The sequence below is a fragment of the Trachurus trachurus genome, assembly GCF_905171665.1.
Source record: "Trachurus trachurus genome assembly, chromosome: 9".
In the NCBI taxonomy this organism is placed as follows: Eukaryota; Metazoa; Chordata; class Actinopteri; order Carangiformes; family Carangidae; genus Trachurus; species Trachurus trachurus.
In genome coordinates, this window is record NC_139895.1 from 35,275,796 (window position 1) to 35,300,683 (window position 24,888).

Here is a 24,888-nt window from a genome sequence, read left to right on the forward strand (position 1 = left end):
CATTTCAGCATCAAAGGGTACAAGTTTGCTCTAAGACAATTGTACAACTCAACACAAACCATTGCACAGTTTAAGAATAATATACTGAAATCATACAGGGGTGTTCCTTCTTTTTTTTTTTTTTTTTTTAAAGAGAATCTATAACAACAGAAGAAATCGTCCACAGAGGGGAATCTAACACAGTATGTGGGACAGTCACAACTCCCATACATTCCTATTAGAGCGTCCTGGCTGGGCAGGACTCACAACAGCAAAGTGGCACTGTGTTGATTAAAAAAATGGCACAGAGGGTTTCCTGAGCGCCGTCAAACAATAAAAAGCACTGATGATTTTTTTATTTACTCCCTACGTGAGGTGAGCAAATCTTTTATTTCAGGGGCACTGGAATGTATCAAACAAGCAGAAACAAAGGCTAAAACCTTTTTTTTCTGCTTCAGATGCAGCATCAGTGTTACAACTAATACAACCGACCACATGAGCTCCAGCTCTCTCTAGTGGCCATCTGTAACACCAGACAGAGAAATGGCAGTACAGAGCTGCGGGGGGGGGGGATGAAAAACCTCAAAGACTGAAACCACAACGGAGGCGGTGAAGCCTGAGAAATGTGAGATATCTTACGACTGCTGAGACGCCAGTCCTCACGGTACTTTCAGGAAACGTCCTGTCTACTCGAAGGGAGGCGATGCAACAGCGCTACAGGTTCAGTATCTGCAGCATTGCTTCAACTTGCACTGCGACACAGGAGTTGGTTCACACAACAGCTATCAGGGAATAGCCTAGAAAACACGCAAGTGCACGAAAGCCACAGCAAGAAAAGACAAGAGAGAAAATACTTTTCTGCTATCTCAATATTTCTCCTATGATAATAATAATAATACTTTAATTATTCCTCTAACGAAAAATACCAAAGAACACTCAACATATCTCTAAACATCTTCTTAAATGTACAATATAGTAACTTTGAAAAGTCTGATTTACTTACAGTAAATAAAATAAATATTGTAAGAAAGATCCAAGTTAAGACTGGTTGGATGCCACACAAGTTAAACCAAAGACAAGAATGAAGTCACATCAGTCAAGATGTAAATGGCGTGACATTCAGATTCAACAAGAAAACAACATGTAAAGCCATGCTTGGTTCATACAGTGGTTCATACCTTCTGGAAAAGTAATGATGTCAACTCCTACAGATCGATTGCCTTCATGGAGCAAAAGTAAATTCTGGATTAGAAAAAGTTTAAATACTTTGCTTAAAAATATATACTAATATTTTTGACTGGTTCTGATTTTGAAAGAGGAAATTGAATGTGTCAGAGTGTTTCCAAGAAGTGAAGCAGTGTATCTACATATAGCTATAATGAACACTGGTGTTTTCTCCTCTAACACTGAACACAGGAACATTAACATCTACAGTGCTTCACTCCCCTTCCCAGAGTTCATTTGGCTTCAGTGGTGAGGAGAAATGAATTCTGTTATCTGATTGGACAGAAAGCAAAATGATGAAAAATAACAAATGTGATGAAGTGATCAGAGGAGATGGACTCTCGCACATTAAATATACTTTAGTGTTTGCCTAAGCTCCTATTTTGCACCCTCAGTTCTCCATAGCAACCAGTTCCTTTGTGATTAATGATCATTTGCAGATTAACTTGGTGAGGTGGAGATAACGTGTATTTTTAATTGCATTTCCCATAATGCATCTCAAAAAAAAAAAAAAAATCCATGTGATCGTCATAAATTGTATCACAGTCTTTTAGGTAAATCTTCAAGCTAAGTCTGTGTTGCATCACTATGACATCATCAGTTACTTTCCTATTCACAACCGTCGTTGTTCTGATGTTTGTGTGTTAGATGCGGTCAGGTGGTGCCCCTTTAAAACGATCTTTTGGAAAGTTTAAAAAACAGAAATGAAGCCAACAATAACGAAGCTTCTGCTTTTATATTTTCCCTCCAAATCAAACAAGCATTTACCAGTGTCACACATGTAACAGAAACCTCCAGGGAACCAACACTGGTGGTGTGTATACAGTACAGCAGCTGACTGTGCTGGCAACCTCCAACTTAAACATCTGATGCACCGGGACAACGGGCTACCTTAGAGACAAAGTTTCCTTCAAATCAGTCAAGTACACCAGTGATAGTCACATGTTCTGCTCTGAAGCCGTGAACATGGCGGCGGTACAACACACAGGAGCAGATACTGGCAGTGAAGAAACCATCACCGTGCCATGCCGTGGTGAACAATCTCACCACCTCACTAAAAATATAAAACCTATAACAGCTCCTTTTTACAGATAAAAAAACCCCACCTGAACACAGATTAAGTCAATTAAACAAAACAATAAAAGAAAACATGACTGGGATCAATCTTCTACTTGAGTGTGTGTCTGGATTGCGCTGGTGTCTGTCGCACTGGACTTCATTCACGATAAAGACCACTTTGTTAAACTGCTCCTTTTTGCACAAAACCACCACCTCACAAGCTGGACCCAGTGTTTCAGATTACATCAAATACTTCAGTGTAACGTAGTTGTTCATCTTATATTTCTGCGTGACAACACATGACAGCATGATGACATTGATTTGGCCAAGCACGAGAGGCTTTGAAATGTCGAATGGCAACAAATACAGCAAAAAAAAAAGAAGAAGACATACACACAAACATGTAAATGCACATGGCAGATGGTAAAAATGTAACAAGCTTGAATAAAACGGACACGGACACAACCTTAAGATATAATAGAACATAGAAAATATAAAAACCATCTATGTATAAATAGAAACAATCACAACAAAGAAAATTAAAACTTAAATTTCTGGGGAGGGGGCAGCTGAAGTAACATTACAGTGAGTAACAGGGTTGAGAGCAGTGCATTAAAGAAAAAAAATGTACAGTAAAATATTAACACATTACTTGGTACTGTATATAGAAGGTAGAAATGAACAGCTGACCGACATTTGTTCATGAGTGTGAATAGATACAATTTGTCTATGATGGAAATGTGTTACAGTAATCTCCTAACTAAACCTGAAACAAGATTCACAGACTGTGTGGACACAAACGCACGCCACTCTCGTACCCAAATGAAATGGAATGACCCAAGGCTGGAGTTATTTGTGGTTTTCTTTGTTGTTTTGATTTTTTTGATGTGTTCTCGCTCACACAAAGCACTTAGAGTCTCCCGGACCTCCAGAGCCGTGCAGAACCTGTGGGTGCTGCCCCTCCTCCTCTCTGTCTTCCCCCTCCCCCCCACCAGGGCCACGCTGGTGCGGGTGGATCTAGGCGGCGGCCTCCTCCAGCGCTGGCAGCAGGCCCTTCTCCGTCAGGTGAGCCTTCAGGGAGTTGAAGATGTGGAGCTGCTGGTCGGCGCGGAGGGCCAGGAGCTGCATGATGACTTTGCTGGGATTGGGGCCCCTGGGAGGAGGCGGAGAAACACACACCCTCATTTTACTAAATCACACTCCAGGACAGTGATTGGTCAACTATATCATAGCAACGTTATCAACAGAGTACACAAAGCTGCAGTAAAACAAATATAAGTGTAATGAATGGATTTAATGGCATCTATCTGCTTTAAAGGGGTAGTTCAACATTTTGGAGGCTCATGGGATTTCTTGGTTTCCCTCATCAAACTCATCAAATACACAATCCAACAACTCTAAAACACTCTTGTGGACAAGTTGTGATCTGCACATTCACCACGCTATGAAGATGACTTGTATTCAAGATAAATTCATGCAAAATCGCTGATGCGCGTTCCCGTCAGTGGCAGTTTTTCGGCAAGCAGTCTGCATTTGCCTCAAAAACAACTCTGTCTTGTAACTTTCCATCATTATTTCATAGCTTAGTGAAGTGTTGAGTGATGAGTTTGATGAGGGAAACCAAGAAATCCCATGAGCCTCCGTAGTGTAGCTCTGAGCAGCTCACGGCTCTGCTCCGCTGTTCTAAAAATAGCTTGCACCGACAATTAAAGATAACAAACCTACTGCTATGACTATAGGGATTATGGCAATAGGCCAATGGGCCAAAAGGTGAAATAATCAACTGTAAGCAAAGACCAAAAACAACTTATTAAATTGCCATGATTTCATACAGATGTTGTGCGTTACCTGATAAAGCTAGCAATGTAGACATTAACAAATGTGGCCATGAGGTACTGGCAGTCGAATCTGTCCATAATGCCACCGTGACCGGGGATAGTGTTGGCAAAGTCCTGGAGGGAGGAAGAAAAGTGCACATATAGAAAAGCCATGAACAGTGATGACATAACATACTGTAGATCTATGTCCACATCATGTATGTGATCACGCATCATACACACTACATTCTGTGCATATGTGGGACTACTGGGTCTTTTTTTTGAGCAGGTCAACACCACATCTGAACAGACAGAGACTCAGACTACAGCAGACTGAGAGTGGAGGGACTCTGATGGTGACTGATTGGTGACTGAGGGTTAAGAGTCATGTTGGGACGGTGTCCCTTCGTCTCTACCTTGATCTTGAAGGCCCTCTTGAAGCCGCTGGCGAAGAAGCCGCCGAATGGTCCCACGATGGAGGCGAAGCTGGAGAGAGCGATGCTGTGGATCTGGAAGGGGTAGAGGCGCACAGTGGTCTGTGGAGACAACAGGGAGGGGGTTTATTAAAACAGAGCAGCTGCTGCCAACACGTCACAACCAGTGATTTAAAACAGGGCGGTCTAATGAAGCCTTCTTCTGACTTTTCATTTCCTGACTGGAGTCATTGTATCATGGATATGAACTGAAACTACAGATCCCGATATACAGGGTTCCTACACATTTGAAATTTCCAAATTCGATACTTTTTCCAGACCCTAATTTGTGATATTTAAGTAAATAGATGTGCATAATATTAAAAAAAGCATGCAATTTATCTTGTTTTCATTATTCTGAATGTGTATGCCATTATGCAACCAAATAATTCCCAGGAGATTGTAGCTAAGTACAATAGCACATACAAAATAGTTAACTTCAGATAAGACCAAACCAAGATAAGATAAATAAAATAAAATATATTTTCATACAATATTTTCCATTTTCCATACTTTTCCAGACCTGGAAATGTATAAAATCAAATTCCATACTTTTCCATACTTGCATAGGAACCCTGGATATAAAAAGAATGAATTCCCAACACGAATACATTATTGTGCAACAGTGGTTCCATCTTTCAATCAGTAGCACAACATAGCAGTTTCCTATTTTCCTACAGGACGCCACTGATACGGAGCATCAGTCTGATTGAGGCTGATGACAGAGGAGGAGGAGACTGTGGCTGAGTCTTACCCATCCAGTGAGTGACTCCAGGACGCTGGGGAGGGCGTACTCCTGCAGCTGGAAAAGGTCCGATGGCTCACAGTCCACCTGGAAACTGTTGGAGTCGTTGTTGAACTCCACTGGACACACAAAGTAGCGGTAGCCGGCCATCACGTAGGAGAGCTGGGAGGGAAGGGGGAGCAGGACTCAGTTACTCTGCATCACTTCCAGCCGCAGCACCAACCTGCTGCACGCTGAAGCCACACTATACAGGTCAATGTCAGTTTACAGGTCATGGAGAGAACTAATGAAGTGAAAACTGCTCTGTAATGTTTTATGTGGCTGTGGATTGTGGATGTGGTTACTGATGACTAGATGGTATGTAATATTATATACAATTATGTTTTCTTGTCATATGTAGAATAAACTGAAACCAGGATATAAGCTCACACTGCATTTAGTGTAAACATACCATTAGATGTCAGACCATGAGGCTTTGGGTTACGAAAATGTCAACACTTGTAGTCTGGGAAAGTTCCCTTTTTTGGAAACTAGTAGAAAAACTTGTGGTGTGAGAATGCAAAAGGTTTACTTCTCTACAAAGGAGCGTGGTAAAGTGGAAATGACATCTCACCATGATGCCAAACACAATGGTGGCGAAGAGGCCACCGATGAAGCCCTCCCATGTCTTCTTAGGCGACAGCTGTAGAGGACATGGTCACCAGGTCAATACGTTACCATGTAGCAGACAACACTTTTAAGTCCAGAGTCAGAAGTCAGAGTTCACTCACAATATATGTGACTTTTGAGTTTTGATTCTATGTTTCTATGTTTGCTTGTCTGTTTACTGCTGTGGACTTGTACTTTTGTATCTGTTCTTGGTGCTTACTGAGGTGAGCTTCCCTCTATACGCCTCTCCAGGTTTTTTAAATCTCACCCCCACAATCCGCTTGCTGTATTGCAGTTATTTTGCTGGCTTGTTTATATAATTGTGCAAGTAAAATTAATCCTTAAAAAAAAGCTCCAGACACAGATTTGTCACACAGCACACACTCCCTAAAACTAGACAAGAATAATCTTCAAATATTGGGCAGTAATTCACAACAAAAATGTGTTTAGTTTTTTTTTGTATTTATGTTTCACAAGGATTAAAAAGACTGATGTTACAAACTGACCTTGATAAGAGGGGTGCGGCCGAAGAAGAAGCCGAACATGTAAGCCATGATGTCGTTACAGATCACACAGGAAATTGGTACAATGAACCTACACACACACACACACACACACAAGGACAGAGCATCAGTCACTGTTAAGACCAAATGAAACAAGAAATGTGTTCTGAGGCTGAAAGTACTGATTCAGTAGGTTCTGTCTGAACATGTTTACGTAGGAAGTTACCATAATTAATTGATACAGTGCCTTGCAAAAATATTCATACCCCTTGAACTTTTCCACATTTTGTCACATTATTATAGACCAACACAAAGTAGCATATGATTGTGAAGTGGAAGGAAAATGATACATGGTGTTTTTTTTTACAAATAAAAATCTGAAAAGTGTGGCGTGCTATGTATTCAGCCCACCTGAGTCTTTTGGGGGTTTGTCTCTAGCAGCTTTGCAGATCTACAGCTGCAGTTTTTGCCCGTTTTTCTTTGCAGAACAGCTCCAATTGAGTCAGACTGGATGGAGAGCGTCTGTGAACAGCAGTTTACCACAGATTCTCAGCAGAATTTAGGTCTGGACTTTGACTGGGCCGTTCTAACACATGGGTATGCTGTGATGTAAACCAGTCCATTGCAGCTCTGGCTGGATGTTCAGGGTGGTTGTCCTGCTGGAAGCTGAACTTCTGTCCCAATCTCAAGTCTTTTTCTGCTTCTAACAGCTTTTCCTCCAGGATTGTCCTGTATTTAGCTCCATCCATCTTCCATCAACTCTGAGCAGCTTCCCTGTCCCTGCTGAAGAAAAGCCTCCCCACAGCCTGATGCTGCCACCACCATGTTCCACAGTGGGGATGGTGTGTTTCCATCACACAATAGCATGTAGGCCAAAAAGTTCCATTTTGATCTTTTATTTGTAAAAAATCTTGAACACCATGTATCATTTTCCTTCCACTTCACGATTATTCGCTACTTTGTGTTGGTCTATCACATAAAATCCCAATAAAATACATTCAAGTTTGTGGTTGTAACGTGACAAAATGTGGAAAAGATCAAGCTGCATGAATACTTTTGCAAGGCACTGTAGATAGATACTGTAAATAACTTTATTTCAGACTCAGGGTGTTTTCACACCTGCAGTGTTAGTGCGCACTAAATTTAGATCGCACTAAATTTGGTCCAGTTTGGGTCAGTGTGAAAGCACATCGCACTCTAATGCACCAGAACTAGTGCGGCCTGAGGAGGTGGTCTCGTCTCGGTTCGGCTCCAGCCGAACTCTGGTGCACTAGTTGATGTGTGAAAGCAACCGCACTCTGGTGCGACCCAACTGCCAGGCCAACTCAACACGTTTGAGCTAAAAGGGACAACGGGTTAACGCAGCGGGGAGACCGCCCGGTGCTCCGGAGCTCTGTCCCCACTAACGAAGCAGCAGCAGCGGGGCAGCCGGTCGCTGCATGTCCGCTGAGTCACTCAGACACCGGACAGGTCGGCGGGTCTGTCCCTCGGGTCCGCGGAGCAGCTGGTTACCGAGCAGCAGCAGCAGAGGTCCGCCCGTGTTTAACATTTAACCGGGAACTAACGGGGCCGAGCTGGGTGAACGCAACCGGAAACCAACCGGAAGTAGCAAACAGAGTTATACATGCAATAAAATAAATAAATGACCAGAGCTACTAACAACCGGCCCTACTTGAGTCTCCATCATGAAAGTTTTATCAATCAGCGCTTCCAGATTTCAGCCGGTAGTCATGGAGACATGACGCTCTCCAAGTTTGGTCCCGAGTGACAAAAAGCAGGTGTGAAAGCAACTGCACTAACTGAATCATTTTAACATTTGGTGCGCACTAGACATGTGTGAAAACACCCTCAGATTCATTATTAGATTTCACTTCAGGAGTACAGAGACACAGAGATATTCACACTGATGTAGTTATAAAGGGAGATAAAGGACTGTTTACTCACCAAATCATCCCCTCAAACAGGTTGTGAATGATAAGATGAGACTGTGTCACCACAATCAGCAGAGTCACATGGGTCCAACCGAACTGTGGAGACAAGATTAACAAGAGAGTGAGTGTAAATTAGCTTTGAGCTGAAATCAGGATCATCATCATTATGTCAGAGCTTCATTTAAGTATAATTGACTGGATGGAGAGTTCTAACATTTCCTGGACATTTCTGTAGGAAAAAGACTTTAAGTTGATGTGGACTGACTCCGCCTGAAGTCGACAATGAACAGTGGCTGCACAGTGAGGGGTTGTACCAGGACAAAATGTGTCCAGTTAAGCTTTATTAGTTTAGTTTTATTACAGCTCAAATGTTCATGGAAAAATGTGTTTCTGCTCCTGGACAGTAAGAAGCTGCTGTACTCTGCTGTGGACACACTCAGCTGTCAGGAGGGAATCTTAGTGTTTGTGTCTGTGCTCTGTAAAAACCTGCTCTGGATGAAAACTTCAATAACCACAGATAAAAGCAGAGGCACATTCTTCTGTCCTGGGTCTCCTCCTCTGTACTGACAGATCGCCTTTTTCTAGCTCACACATTTAAAGCGATAGTTCAACATTTTGGCAAATTGGCCCATTGTCATAATCCCTATAGTCATAGCAGTAGGTCCGTTATCTTTCATTGTCGGTGCAAGCTATTTTTAGATCCAACAACTCCAAAACGCTCTGGTGGACAAGTTGTGACCTGCACATTCACCACGCTATGAGATAATAACAGAACGTTACCCGACAGTTGTTTTAGAGGTAAATTTATGCAAAAACTGCTGATGAACTCTGTCTGGTAACGTCCCGGGATCAATGTGCAGGTCACAATTTGTCCACCAAAGCGTTTTGGAGTTGTTGGATTGTGTATTTGATGAGTTTGATGAGAGAAACCAAGAAATCCCATTAGCCTCCGTAGCGTAGCTCTGAACAGCTCGCAGCTCTGCTCCACCGTTCTAAACTATAGGGATAATGGCAATGGGCCAGTTTGAACTATCCCTTTAACTGAACACACTCTGTGTTAACCACGTGCCAGACATTGGAGCGATCTCCAGCCCATTTCTCCACCTACTCGAGGGCCTGTAGTTTGTGCTTGCCTCATCAATAACCCAGCAGACTCGTTGCTGGCGGCCTGGGAGGAGCGGGCTGCGGGGGAACTTACCATGTAGAACTGAAGGCGGTAGTGTTTCTTCACCAAGCTCAGCACGAACATGCAGAAACCTGCAACACAAGGTCAGACAATGTGTGAGAACTAATGGACACGGACAAATTCGGAGCTGTGGAGCCGGTGAGAAGGAGATTAATTAATTGAGAATCCAGGTCATCTTTGGTCAAACGCTGACTAAATTTAGCTCGACCTATTTCAGACAGAGCCCGGCGTTAATGTGCAAAGAGGAGCTCGGGGTGACTGCAGGCATTTCTTTCATACTGTATATAAGACAAAGGTGAGGACAGGATGTAGCAGGGCGAGGTGTATCTGAGACAAAGAGTATTTCTACGGGGAGAAAAGAAGTCAAACTGAACCCACTAAAGAGCTCGGGAAGCTTCTCTTTGTTATGTTAAAAATAGCTCCTGCAGATTTTGAACACATTCAACCACTTTGGAGAATGATGACGTTATCTTCTTCAGGAGACATGAGGAAGCCGGGCCATTCAGTTTTATACTGAGAGTAGCTGGCAGGAGGTTACGAGTGACTGCGCTTCCTTCCTCCCCACATCCTGTTTGCCATCAGTTAGCAGCTGTAGTAGCGCCGAGGACCTAACAGACAACCTGCAGCACAGGAAGCACGGCCTCTTGGGTTACCATGGCGTCTCTGAGACAACCGCGTACGATCAGCTCATCTAATATGTGATGTGCAACACCAAAGACCACAGGCTTGTCCAACCTGGTGTCTCTTTTCCTGAACAGACCTATTTGTGACTGAACATTTATTTATATTTACTTCCTGGAGAGGCTGAATTCATCAAACACTGAGAGCCTGAAGCTCCCGATTACTAACACCAACACCAACACCAGCCATTAGATTAAATATCTGACCTCTGAACACCAGTTTAATGTAATCAAAATGAAAACATATTCATTTTATTTGGTCCTGAGGACATTTACTAACTACTGGGTCACCCTCTGACACCTCAGGTGCTTGTACCTCATGTGGTTTCTCCTCTTGGCCCATAAAACTGTCTGTGTAGTAAAATGTACAGTACTGTGCTAGTACAAATGTGGAGCATGACATAATCTTTAATCTGGCTAGCACCACGGTAGGACACATTTACAAAACTAGAGGGCAACTGTGATCTCAGTATTAAAGGGATAGTTCAAAATTTTGGCAAACTGGCCCATTGCCATAATCCCTATAGTCATAGCAGTAGGTTTGTTACCTTTAATTGTCGGTGCAAGCTATTCTTCAATCGGCGGGGCAGAGATACAAGCTGCTCAGCTAACGCTACGGAGGCATGGTGGAGGTTTCCTCCATCAAACACATCAAATACACAATCCAACAACTCCAAAACGCTCTCGTGGACAAGTTGTGACCTGCACATTCACCACACTACGAGATAATAACGTATAATTATGTAACATTACGACACACAAAGCAAATACTCTCACAAAGCAAATACTCTCTGCTCTAGGATGTAGTTCCGGCTACGCATTTGCCTCGAAAACAGCTCTGTCTCGTAACCTTCCATTATTATTTCATAGCGTGGTGAATGTGCAGGTCACAACAAACAAGCGTTTTGGAGTTGTTGGATTGTGTATTTGAGTAGTTTGATGGGGGAAACCAAGAAATACCATATGCCTCCATAGCGTAGCTCTGAGCAGCTTGTATCTCTGCCCCACTGATCGAAAAACAGCTTGCACCGACAATTAAAGTTAACACACCTACTGCTATGACTATAGGGATTATGGCCATGGGCGAATTTGCAAAAATGTAGAAATATTCCCTAAACAGCTGGCTGCTCCATTAACACCTTTTAATTCCTCACACTCATGAGACAAGTGTTTCTTTTCCCCCTCCGGGGTTTGTACCTGTGAGGTAGAGGGCGAAGGAGATGAAGCGGTGGTATTTGCTGAGGATACGAAGCGGCTCCTCCCTCTGCACCAGTGTGAAGAAGTAATCCGTTACTGTCTCACCGTAGAAGAAGTAGTTGACGCACAGCAGGAAATACCTGTGAGGAAAAGAAAGATTGTAGCACATGTACACATCTAATCCCACTCTGAATTCACTCTGCCTGAAGAAAAACCACTGATATGCTGCAAAGACATGTCATGTTTTCTACAAGGACTGTATTTCTCCACTCCTAAGCACAAAGTGCACATGATGCTTTGACTCTACATGGGGTTTATCAGGCACAGTGAATGTCAGGACTCTGCTACCTGTCTATACCAGAGGTCTTCAAACTGTGAAGCTGTGCCTCCCCCTGGGTGGCGCTGAGGGTGAGAGTGTTTAAACACAAGGAAGTTACTGCTGAACAGCTGCAATCTGAGTCATTACACAGACACAGGAGATACATGTTTTGATTTCCTGGGACTTTATATTCTATAGGGGGTGGGAGGGAGTGGGGGCACAGTGTCAGACTGAAAACCTCTGCTCTACACCGTACATCACTACTGCTAAAATCAAACAGCACCGATGATTCACTGTCTTTCAGCTGATTGGCTTATTTATCCTCAGTCTACTCAAGATTTAAGACAGGAAACAAACCTCAGGAAGTCTGCAACAAAATAAAACACGAGACAAAGTAATAAGAAAGAAGTAAAACAAGAAATTTGCTGCGTTCACAACACGTTCGGAAAATGCGTGCATCTGTGTGTATGTCTGTGTGTGTGTGTGTGTGTGTGTGTGTGTGTGTGTGTGTGTGTGTGTGTGTGTGTGTGTGTGTGTGTGTGTGTGTCCTCTCACCAGCTCAACGTCCTGAACCAGGGCAGGTCGTAGGAGTGGTAGACGCTGTAGCCGATGGTGATGATTTCTTGGAAGCACTTGATCTGAACACAGAGGACCTGCACAGAGAAACTGTGTCACCACATGCAAAGCTAATGAAGCAGCAGAGCTCTGTGTAAATGTGTGTGAGTGTGTGTGTGTTGTGTGGCCTGCTGTCCTAGTGACACAAAATGGTTGGCAGGTCCATTTCTAGGGAATTCCCCTATGGCAGGAGCTGCAGTCCTGCATGTTATTAGCGAGCCGGGATCTCATTAATCCATGAGATTACATTTTACATCTTTCATTAGTGTGTTAAAGCTCATCTTCATCTTTAAACCATGAATGTTATAAACTGTCATGTATTTTTTCTCCAGCTGGTGTTTCACTCTAGTAAAGTTATACCGTATTTTCCAGACTATATGTCACACCGGAGTATTAAAGGACAATTCCAGGCGAATTCAACTCGGGGGTGTATTTTCATATCATTTTAGGTCTAAAAGAAGGAATCTGAAGATTTTCAGTTTAATTGCTCCTGTTTTGCGGTAGTTGCGTCTGTCCCCGCATCGCCATGGCAGCAATGAATGGGAGTGGATGTAAGTTCCGCTGTTTAGGCTGTTTACATCCCTCAAAGCCGCAATGTTTTTCCACAGACAGCGTCAGATGGCTACTCAAACATGCACCAAGAAGTTTATTTACTTCAAGCAAGCCGACATGTTTGTAAAACTAGATGTAATTCAAAGTCTCCCGGAGTCTCGCGCGAGCCCGAAGTTGCACTAGTGCTGGTGTATTCAGGCGCAGTAGGAGCTACCGCTTGTGTCATAAACACAGGAATATCAACTCTTGACTTGCTTCAAGTGTACATTTTTTTCCACAGACAGCGTCAGGTGGCTACTCAAACATGCGCCGAGAAGTTTTTTTTACTTGAAGCAAGTCAAGAGTTGATATTCCTGTGTTTATGACACAAACGGGAGCTTTCCCACTGCACCTGAACACACCGAGCACGGCAACTGGGTCTCGCGCGAGACTCCGGGAGACTTTGAATTAGATCTAGTTTTACAAACATGTCGGCTTGCTTGAAGTAAATAAACTTCTTGGTGCATGTTTGAGGAGCCATCTGACGCTGTCTGTGGAAAGAATTGCGGCTTTGAGGGATGTAAACAGCCTAAACAGCGGAACTTACATCCGCTCCCATTCATTGCTGCCGTGGCGATGCGGGGACAGACGCAACTACCGCAAAACAGGAGCAATTAAACTGAAAATCTTCAGATTCCTTCTTTTAGACCTAAAATGATATGAAAATACACCCCCGAGTTGAATTCGCCTGGAATTGTCCTTTAAGGTGTGTTCACACCGGACCTTTTATTTTTGTCGCTGTCGCTCGTATCGCTCCGAAAAAACGCTCCGTCGCTCAGCTGCAGTCGCTCGTCAATTTGTCACAGAGCCACAGACTCGCATTTTCGCTTTGATGACGTCATGCCCACTGCCATGTGTCTCTGTTTACACCGGCACCACCGGGATTACGGCAGCCAATCAAGTGTATCAAGTCACAGACTTTACTTTCACTTTTGTCAACTTACCAAATGTAGCTTTGAATTCTGCAGTATAGCTTTTTCTTAATTGGTGGCATTTTATCTGTGTTCTCTCTGTCTTTATGGTTTAGTTGTGTAATTTTTTCGGTGGTGCAGTAGCAGCGTTTCATTGTCATGATTGGCATATATTTTTCTTCAAAATGCAATGCCATGACCAGGTAAACTACTAAAAAAAGCGCAACTTATAGTCAGGAAAATACGGTGTATATATATACGTATATATTTATATATAAAATAAAACAAACTCCAGAGCAGTCCAGGCTTCATCAATGCTTTTGTTACTCACAATCATCATAAGCACCATGGGGCCCAGGTAGATGATGAAGAAGAAGAAGGAGATCATAGCGAGGGTGAGGATGCCTCGTACCCACCAGTTCTTCCATCTGAGGGAAGCACACACACACACACACACACACACATTTGTTCAACGTCAGCTTCAAGACAACAAAACACAGGAGACTAGAGTGGAGCACATTCCTCCACCAAGACCAAACACTCCTAAAAAATAAAAAAATATATAAGGAGAAACAAGTCTGAGATGTTAGATGTTGTGTCATTTTATTTCTTGCATGTTGAATGATTGCTTGCGTGGGAAGCAGCTAAATGCTGCAGGTGTCACGTGATGTCCTGTTACTCACTACTAATACTAATAAGTACAAGTCTGTATGTGTGATCCAGATTCAGCAGGTTTTCTTCCTCCCACTTTGATCTGCACCAAGTAGTACAAACTCATGGATCTCCACAACATAAATATGCCTGACTGACTATTTATATCAAGACCCAAACACTGTTTCCTGAGAGACAGAAGAAAATCTTCTCTCTCAAAGTGAAGTGATGATAACAATCCCTGGACTGGACCCCTTTAACCACAGCCACACCAGATTTAAAGGTCCCATCCCTACACCAGACTTGGTGCATATTGGTTCAAAACTTTGGTAACACTTTGACACCTATCTCTATAACCATACTTATAATGAGTTATAATGGTTATAGCACTGTATAACTATAGTTATAAACACTCATAAATGATCATAATGCTTTATAACAATAATCATAACACACTATAAAGCATTTTATCATGACTTATAAGGTCAGGTATTTTAATATGTTATAATTGTTAGTAACTTAGTAAACATTGCCCACATTGATAATGCATACAGTAAGTATAGTTATAATGTGTTATAATTTGCTTATAAGCGTGTATTACTATCATTATAAACACTTCATAAATTATCATAAGGCTGTATAACAATAAGCATAACACATCATAGAGCATTTTATAATGGCTTATAAGGTCAAGTATTATAATAGAGTTATAATGCACTATAATAACTAACTGCATATAACTGCATTATAACTCATTGTAAGTGTGGCGGATGTTGTTCTGGCCTGCCCTGAGTGGGTTTCAAACCCTGGTCTCCTGCACCGCGGGCGACGATACTAACCGTTTCGCCAAGAGGCCAATGGCGACTTAGCAAGTGGGTCAGCACGTCTTTTATGGGTGAGTGAGTTTAACTTCAGTACCGCTAACCGCCACACTCTGTCACTTCTCCTTACTGGTACCTCATGACTGTGGCCATACCCGCGGACCTCCGTTACATAAGTATGGTTTAGGGATGCACCGAATATTCGGTAACCGAATATATTCGGCCGAATATTGCAAAAAAAGCAACATTCGGCCTTCGGTGGAATGAGCGCAAAGCAAGGCCGAATATTAAAGAAAGAAAAAAAAGGAATCATTTAAAAACCAAACACCCTGAACAGCATGCTGAGTAGGCTACGAAAGGGAGAGACGGCTGCAGCAGTTAAAACGAAAGTTCCTCGTCACAGCATGTCGCCCACTCCGTCCGTGGCTGACAGCTTTTAAAACAGTGTTTCCCAACCTTGGGGTCGGGACCCCACGTGGGGTCGCCTGAAATTCAAATGAGGTCGCCTGAAATGTCTAGTAGCCTAATTGATTAATTAAAAAAAATCTGACCAAGAAAGGTTAGGAACCACTGTTTTAAAAGACACTTGGTTTTTTCTGGAATGTACTTGCATAGATCTTTCAGCACTCACAATGGGCCGATATAGGCCTAAATGAAAAACTTTATGTAACTTGTTGTTAGGGGTGGGCAAAAATATCGATATGGCAATATATCGCGATACGTTATACCGCGATACGATATCGATATTCAATATTTAAATATCAATTTTTTTTCAAAAAAAAATTTCTAAAAAAAAATTTTTTTTTCAATTTTTTTTTCAAATAATAAATCATGTTTCAGACCTAAATCCAATTGAAATATGTTGTAGTAACTTGCACTTGTATAAAATGGCATGGATAATTTGAATTACATTGTTTTGACTCAGTTTGTCCCATGAATTATCACTATCGTCTGATGTACATACAACTCGGATTTTAAGATGCATAATGCCTTTTACATTTTTCAGTGAACTATGTAGAATATCGTAGAATATCGCAATATATCGCGATATATCGCAAAAATTTGGATATCGCAATATCGTATCGTATCGTGACTCAAGTATTGTGATGCGTATCGTATCGTGAGGTCCTTGGCAATACCCAGCCCTACTTGTTGTGCTTTTTTGATGAGCAACGGAATATTCAAAAACTGTCAGAATAGTCAATAAACTTTTACTTTCTTTGAAAATTAAGTTAAAAAAAATATTTTATTTAAAAACTTTATAACCACTTTCGGTATTCAGTATTATTCGGTATTATTCGGTTATTCGGCCAAGCGTTTTGATTTTATTCGGTATTCGGCTTCGGCCAAAAAATGCCATTTGGTGCACCCCTAGTATGGTTATGATGCGTCATAGAGATAGGTGTCAAATAAAGTGTTACCAAAACTTTTTCGTGCATCATCTTGTAGTACAAGTTTCTGATTGGCTGACAGCTGTGCATTAAAACTGTAAACCAGAAAACACGTCTGTTATTTCCATATGTCAGGACTATTTGTGCATCATCCCCTCCGTGTGTTGTGCTGATTCACTGTGTGTATAGTGCTGAGTAACTGAAATATAATATAGAGAGACTGGGGGAATGACATGCAGTAAAGATCAGTCTCGGTCCGGAGTCGAACCAGCGATCACCGCTTCAGGCCATGCCAACATGGGATGTGCTCTACCCGCTCCACCTCCAAGTACCCCAGTAACCTTTATATCTACAGCTTAAAAACAACAGTGTACGGTAACTGCACTCATACACACATACTGTAAGACAGGTTTGTTATTATTGTTGTTTCACACAGCTCAGTGACTCATCTGCTGTTCATAGTGAGGAGATTCTGTGTGAACCGTAACACCTCCTCATGTGTTGTCATGGAGAAACACAAATCTCTGGTTTAGCTCGGTGCCTCTATACACACACATATCATGTATCAACAAATACATTCGATTTTTCTCTTCAGGGTAAGTTTACTTTAACTTCTGCTACAGAGACACTTTGTTAAACACACACTATCAACACACAGCTGTCATTATTAACAGTGATGGTACCTTGAGGAGAGTCCGGACAGAGCCTTGTTAAGAACCTCGGGTGTGTCATCAGGAGGGACCGGCACCTCCGGGACACCAGAGTCCACCTTGGCCTCGGTGTCTGAAACCCCGTCTTTTTCCACCTTCTGCTCCGTGTCTGAACCCTGACACACAGACACAGGAGAAACAAGACACACAGAGTATGTATTTAGTAAAGATTAAGATTAAATTAAAACACTGCGACACATTTGAAGAGCAGCTCATTGACATTTCATTCACGTGTGTTGTTCCAGCAGCACGAAGCAGAGCGTATGTAGCTGAAGGAAATTGAGTAAAGCTCCTCATTTCACCATGTACACAGTCAGTAGAAACAGGTGCTTTTCAAAATCAAATATCCTGCCAATCTCACTTAAGCACACAAATACAGTCAGCTAAATGCAAATGCAAAAAAATTTAACAGCTTTTATTGACAAATCTCTCTTGTCAATAATAATCAATAATTGTTCATTATTATTACTCAATAATGATGAAATAAGGTCACAACATGTCTCTCCTTCCTGTTACACACTCAGCGGCTGATCGACCTCAGGCTTAGATGAAACATGTTGCCATAGCAACTGACTCAGGATTATTATTTATAATACGATAATTCACAGTACAAACACACAACGCATCCTTCACCTTGTTTCCCTTAGAGAGAACCATCTTCAAACTAAACTAAAATGAAAAAAAAAAGATAATTAAACTATTATATTAACTATTTGACGTGAAAAATTGTGTAACAACAAAACCAAAAACTTAAAGTGGAAACAGATGCTACTCAAATCAAATATCCTGCTAGTCTCACTAAAGCACACAAATACAATGAAATGAAAAACTCATTTAGCTGCTTTTTACTGACAACAAGAAGTTCACAGGTGTTTTCACTTGTGTCCTCTAGTCCTCTGCTCAGGCTGAGCTTTTTTTTTTTAGATCATCAAACTTGTTTATTGCAAAGAGCAATAAAGTTTCAGGTTCCCAAACAGGTGCTGCAAAACACTACATAATGACATCATATATCAACTGGTAGCTAAGCCCTGCCTCTACATGCTGCTACTGCTCCAGATTTCAGTGAGAATTTGCATGACGGGTACATGCAAGGTGTAGGCTAATATTGACAGACTGAGGCTACGGGTACTGTAAAAATGTAATAAAAATGCCATTATGTCCCAACAGTAACATGTTTGAATGGTTACTCATCTCCATAGTAAATTTCACTTCATGAGAACCGAGTTAGTGAAACGTCGGGTAACAAGTTTACAGTAGTTGTAGGTAAAGGACATGATGATCTAACAATGTCTATCTATAAGCTAGTAATGCTATGTCACTGCAGTAAGAAGGGAGCTAGTTAGGAGGCAATGCTAAAATCTGTAGCTTGTGTTATAGCAGACAAATTAATTGATTTTTTTTGTGTTGTAAGTATTGATCATTCTATGGCCACAGGCGATCAGTTTGCTAAGATACACACTAAAACATGTTGGGTTATCTCTGTAACCCAATTTTTGAGTTATTGGTGTTGGGTTAAATTTTGGGGTTATTTTTCCAGAGTGTTACACATTTTCAGGGTTATAGGCTATGAATCTAACCCAATTCCTGGGTTGTTAAAGTAATTAGGTTATTTTTCAGTGAGTAACCCATTCATTGGGTTAAGGGTGTAAAAAATAACTCAATGTTGTAGTTAGCATAACCCAACTCTTGGGTTGAATATTCAACCCAAAAGTTGGGTCAAAAAGAATAACCCAACCTGTTGGGTTAAAATAACCCAAAAAAGGGGTTTGTCCTTATTTGAACCAGCAGTTGGGTTATAATTGGGTTATTTTTTAACCCAACTGTTTTTAGTGTGTATGATTGGACAGGAGGGGCTTAAGGTAAACTATGAATTTAGTGCAGCTTTGAGGCCTTGTGGTTCAGAAGTGTGTCCAGTCCTTTCATATCCACAGTGTGTTATGTGTGTGTGACGTGTAGTCCATGTGCTGTCATTTGATATGTACTAAACAAATGTTGATATGTCACTGAACAAATGGCCTGAGATTGCTGTACCAGACGTGGACATACTGTATTCAGCAAACAGCAGCAGGGCTGTCAGTGCAGGGTTTTGTGTGTGGGAGGTGAAACACTGCACCGGATCATCTCCATCCATATTGTTGATTTCTCAGAACCATCTGTCCACTTGAAGGAGACCCGGTTAAAAACACACTGCTCTCTACTTCTCCATAGTAACAGTCATCAAAAGGATGGCGACATCAGATGATGGCAGTTTCAGGCAGTTACAGCTCCTCTGGTGAAAACAGAGAGGTTTTCTCAGGCCGCTCTGTCCTTTCACTTCTCTCACTCTCCCCCCTACTGACCTCTCTGCTGCCGGTGACCAAATTAGGCTCAGAGAGCTCTCACCCGGCAGATGGCCGACTCGCTGCGCCGCCCACTCAGTCTCACACATTCGTCCTTACACAGTCAGACACCGCTGCAGTTCTGCATCTGGAAACTTTCTATCTCAAAAATACACCGCAATACTTCTCTATTGACAGCTGCTCAGTTATTTTGTCTTGCTGTGCAAAGCTGTTATATGTGTTTTTCTGCCCCTTTCCACACCGTTACTCTTCCAGTCAAACATACTGTAAAGACAGAACCAGGAGCATTATTCTAAGCTCTTATTCTAAGCTTATTTTGAACTTTACTGCCTCTCTGAAGCAGGTTAAAGATGCATTACAAAGACTATCATAGTGTAACCACCCCATAATTATATTTCAATGACAGTGATTTTATGTTATGAGGATTGGTGGAATTGTACGTTTACGTTTCCATGGTTTTCAGTCGTTGTCATAGTTGCGGTAAACGCATGGATATATTAACGCTGGCTTTTAACACGGATGTCAATTTGTTTGATATCCATTGTTAAAAGCTGCTGTGATGCGTTTTACAGATTTTCATTGGAAACCATGGAAACGTAAACATAAAATTCCACCGGAAGAGCAAAACCGGCAAAACAGGCTTACGTTTTTGACGTTCGGAAAAAGGTGGATAGATCCAGGCAGAACTAACTCCACCACAGTGTATTGCTGCCACTAAAAAACTATTTGCTCAGTTCCTTGTTGTAATAACAAATCTTCTTCTGACAAGATCTTTTTCACATTATAGCCATTTATTTAATATATTTTGACATTTCTTGTTATTACTAAATAACTGCTGCTTATCTGATTGATGAAATACTTACTGTATTATGTACTTCTATTCTTATTATAATAAACTGATCAATAGTCAGAATGGAAATACAGATTAACAGTGATGTTGGAGAGCATACTGTATGTTCTTTCCAACAGTGTTCCCTCACTCGCCACCACATCTCTGCATCAAATCAGCTTAATGGAGAAAAAAACAAAACATTTTCCAACATTTAAAAATGTAACTAACCTTTCTCTGAATATATGAAACAACTGACAAATAGAATAAAATGTAAGTAACTGTCAAAACCTACATAGAGAAGCATTGCACACATAAACACAAGCATGCAAGGAACACACATACTCTCTCCGTCTCTCAGCCTGCTGGTTTCTATGGAGACAATATCCTTCATTCAGGATGCTTGAGTTAAAAATAGGAGATCGTTTCACATAAACACTCCTCCCCTTTCATGCTTTCTGAGAGACAAGCGGCAACCCTGAGTGTTTTTGTTTATCTCCGATTCGGTGGAAAAGGCTAGTCGTGCAACATGTGAAAGGATGAACACAATTATGACCTAATGCCCATCTTCTGTGGGATTTTAGCGCTTTTAAAACCAGAGGAGAGTGGGTCCTTCAACCAGAGGGAAAGATGAGGTTTGTCATGCTCAGTTCATCAGACGCAAATATCTTCCAGCAGCAACTGTTCTGAAATGTTTTGAATAGTTTAAAAGACCACGGTGGTCATTTAGAATGAGTCTTACTGACAGAAACAACACAGCCAGATGATCCACTATGGTGTCACGTCGTTTAATCAAAGTGTGAATTAATTAATCATGTGTGAATGCAATTTTGCTGTAATTCTATGCATGTAAACTGCCATTAAAAAAACAACTTCACCTGAATCACAATGTTATTTTATAAACCTGCTGCCTTGGAACGACCATCCGGATATGAAAGTCACAGCAGGGTCAGAGCAGATTTAATAATCACCTCTTTTTCTTGATGATCACCACGTCACTGACGGGGGATATCTAATTTACTCTCCCTCCTGACATCCACATCACCTCATGGGATGCGTGCTAAAACTTGCATCGCCTCAGATCTCATTACATGATTTGCATATCCACATTAGAACCACAAAAGCAAAGCGACTTCGGTAAGTAGTCACTCCAGTGTTGTGCAACACGATGCAACCAAGAGAAATGGAATTAAAAAGCAGCACATTGAGAGAAAGCACTAAGTGAGCCTCACTGGTAAATCAGCCATTCCCCTGTGAGGGTTGTCGTGGGGATGCAGCTAATGCTTCAACTCATCTCCCATCTGCTTTAAGCTGTTCTCCAATTTTGCATAATCACGTCCTTGTCTCGTCCCAGACAGATTCCCCTGCATCCATCACTCCATCACCACCACACAGCCTTCCCCGGATGTGACTATTCACTGGGAAACTGTTAAATCCACATACAGTAAACAGCACAGATGATGCATTTCAGATTGAAGTTCATTACAGCATCCTGTCGACAGCTGATTGACTGCTGTTACTATAGCAGCAGCAGTCACACTGGTTGATAGCAGCCCTACAGTAAACAAGCTGAGACAGTGCTGTCTTTAGCTAACACCGATGGAAAACAAACAGTTTGCACCACAGACTACAGGTATCACATACTGTATGAGTGATTAGCTTCCTTGCAAACTGCATTGGGAGGAGGGGGGCAATAACTGGTCATGACTGGTCAAGCCCATATTCTACTCACAAACATAATGAAAAGAGCCACAAGGTCAACTGATCAGCTTTTCTCTCTGGAACAAATGTGGTCTTTACACTGTATTAATGACAAGATGTTGTGTGGTGTGCTATGTTCATAGCTGCCTAAATCTGAAACTGTCATTAGTTCATCTGCCCGGTAAGAAATAGCTACAATGTCGCAAGTTGTGTCATGATAAATTAATAATAAGCATGAGCCCTGCCAGAATAAACGTGCTGATCACCACAACTGATTAACAACTAAATAAAATGCATTAAAAAATAATGGTGATAAATGACTGAAATAGCTTGTAGGTACTGCTGTAACGAATATGGAAATGCCAAAAATAAAGAGGTAAATGAGCACACATATACACTGAGTTATTTTTGGTTTGACAAAAAAAATCTTATGAAATCTTAAACCCTCCCCCCAGTGTTTAAACCTAAAGTTACGCCCTTGCCTGTGCGTAGACCTGCCAATCATCAGTCAAATACTCCACAGTTTACTGTTGTTTTACGTAGAAGCACGTAAAGGAGACGATACAAACTTGGCCTAAGTTGTTACAGTGTAAAAGTGCAGCGACTGTAAACATCGGCCTGTACCTGGCACGTACAGTGCAGCTAAATGCAATGCAATTTCAACTTTTGTGTGTGGTTTGTTTGGTGTTTTCGCGACGAAAACACACCCAGGAAGACGGCGACTAGCATCATCCAATCAAGTCTAAAATGTCAGTGAATTGGCGGATGATTTGTACAGAGCGTGACAACAACGGTTTGTAACGGCGCTAAAACATTACAGCTAACTGAGCCACAGTGTCCGGGGAAAGCCCGTCAAACCCCCGTGTTTTAATGAATACCGACATCACCTTTCCTCTAGCTAACGTTACCCGAGACACTGACACCAGTACATCCAGAGAGCTGGCAGGCTAGCTAGCGTTAGCATCACTTCCAAATGGCAGCAGGCAGGCAGGACTGAGTGCAGGCTGAGCTACCTTGTCCTCCGACGGCTGCTGCTGTAGCGCTGGCTCGGTGTCTTTGGCTCCACGGTGCCTCAGCTCTGTCATCTTAGCGGCTCGTAGCTGAACGACGACAGCGAAGGTCCTGTGGCTCCGACACACACACTTGTTATATTGGCTGACAGATCTTCTGCTACGGTTCAGTGAGGTTTTTTCACAGCAGCAACACTGTTCACTCGAGGAGGAACCCAATCAATGTCACTCAACCAGGAACACACGAAAAAGTAAACTTCCGGTTTTCAAAATAAAGTCCGTACACGACAGACGGGTGGTTCTCTTCGGTGCACTTTGCGTCCCTCAACTTTACATCAAAGATTTTCAAATAAAGTAGCCTAACACAATTTTTGCATTTTAGATCCACGTGTCTTTGGATTATAGAAAGACAAAAAAACAACAGAAATCGTATTTTTTATTTTAGTATGACAGCCGAATTTGATCCCTGTTGACCAGAATCACCTTTTCACAAAACGAATAAAAATTGCAATGAACTTACTTTTCTTGTTAATTAATAATATTCCTGACTACTTCAACCAAAACAATATAAACATCTGACAAAATATCAATTATGATCTCACAATATCTCACTTCTTTACTTCATATTTAATTTACACATTTGCTTCCAAATTCCCAATTCAATTTATACAAGAAAACTAAGCTTTCAGACACTTGGAATTGTGTTGTTTTTATGCCTGTTCCTGAATTATCATGGTTTTTCTTTTTCTCTCACTCAGCCAAGTCATGAATCAGCAGAGATGTTTCATTAAACCAGCATGTTTGTAATAGCATTATCTCTTATCACTTTGCACTTCCTAGATTTGAAGAGATTAGAGTTGAGGAGTTGGTATGAAAAATATTTAGATCCATCTCATTATGTGTGCCTTTCAAAACTGGATTCTGGTACCACTGATGGATCAATATACAACGAGAAATGCTGATGTGTGTTGGGGAAAGATGAACTGTTCTGAGAATTAAGAGCTATGAGAATTATATTTCTGATTAGTGAGTTGTAAAGCAGCTGAGAGAAACTGGACTAGATGATGGTGTCACCTTCAGAACTGCGGATCATGACATCCATTTAATATACATCTGTCATCTCTGATGGACAATGAATCCTCCCATGGGGACATCCTGACTGGACCAGAGAGCTCCATCAGTGACCGGCTCCTTCACCCAAAATGTGTGAGTTATCGCAGGTTCTTCCTCCCTGCAGCTGTCAAACTCCACAACAAGAGCTGTTCTCAGCACGAAACATGATAGCATTAGAATGTGTGTATTCTTTTTATTCTTATTGATTAATCATACCTTATTACAAATACTCCTTTCTTTTTACTGCTATTGCTATTTAATATTCATTATGTGTTATACATTTCTTTGTTGTTGTTGTTGTTGTCTTATATGAGGGTACAACACTAAATTGGGTGAAATCATGAAGCATATTTCCAGTTGTTCCAGGTCAGCTTTCTTTACAGGTTCATCAAAGGACACCTCTGTTATCATGCTTATTCTTAAAAACCTAATTTACATCTCTACC

General features: G+C 41.6%; 1 protein-coding gene across 2 annotated transcripts; it reads right to left on the minus strand.

Moving 5' to 3' along the window:
• Positions 1 to 63: 63 nt before the first annotated feature.
• On the minus strand, positions 64 to 23,505 carry cds2 (CDP-diacylglycerol synthase (phosphatidate cytidylyltransferase) 2). 2 transcript variants are annotated; one of them, XR_014595627.1, is made up of 14 exons: positions 23,334 to 23,505; positions 17,425 to 17,567; positions 14,210 to 14,306; positions 12,317 to 12,414; positions 11,443 to 11,582; positions 9,578 to 9,636; positions 8,393 to 8,475; positions 6,452 to 6,539; positions 5,911 to 5,979; positions 5,307 to 5,459; positions 4,496 to 4,615; positions 4,111 to 4,214; positions 1,400 to 3,415; positions 64 to 937 (listed from the first exon to the last, which is right to left on the minus strand). XR_014595627.1 is itself a non-coding variant. In XM_083979213.1 (13 exons), the coding sequence occupies exons 1-13, from the start codon at positions 23,403 to 23,405 to the stop codon at positions 3,280 to 3,282; spliced, it is 1,362 nt and encodes a 453-aa protein (XP_083835339.1). In that variant the 5' UTR covers positions 23,406 to 23,505; the 3' UTR covers positions 64 to 3,279. The 2 variants fall into 2 exon arrangements, 1 of the variants encoding a protein (XP_083835339.1); XM_083979213.1 differs by having other exon boundaries at positions 64 to 3,415.
• Between the last annotated feature and the right edge of the window lie 1,383 nt (positions 23,506 to 24,888).

Excerpts from the sequence above, each read along its gene's own strand:
- cds2 (XM_083979213.1), bottom strand. The coding sequence starts at position 23,405 with ATGACAGAGCTGAGGCACCGTGGAGCCAAAGACACCGAGCCAGCGCTA. Across the intron at positions 17,568-23,333 it reads AGCAGCCGTCGGAGGACAAG|GGTTCAGACACGGAGCAGAA; the intron begins GTAGCTCAGCCT and ends TCTGTGTGTCAG. Across the intron at positions 3,416-4,110 it reads TACATTGCTAGCTTTATCAG|GGGCCCCAATCCCAGCAAAG; the intron begins GTAACGCACAAC and ends GCCTCCTCCCAG.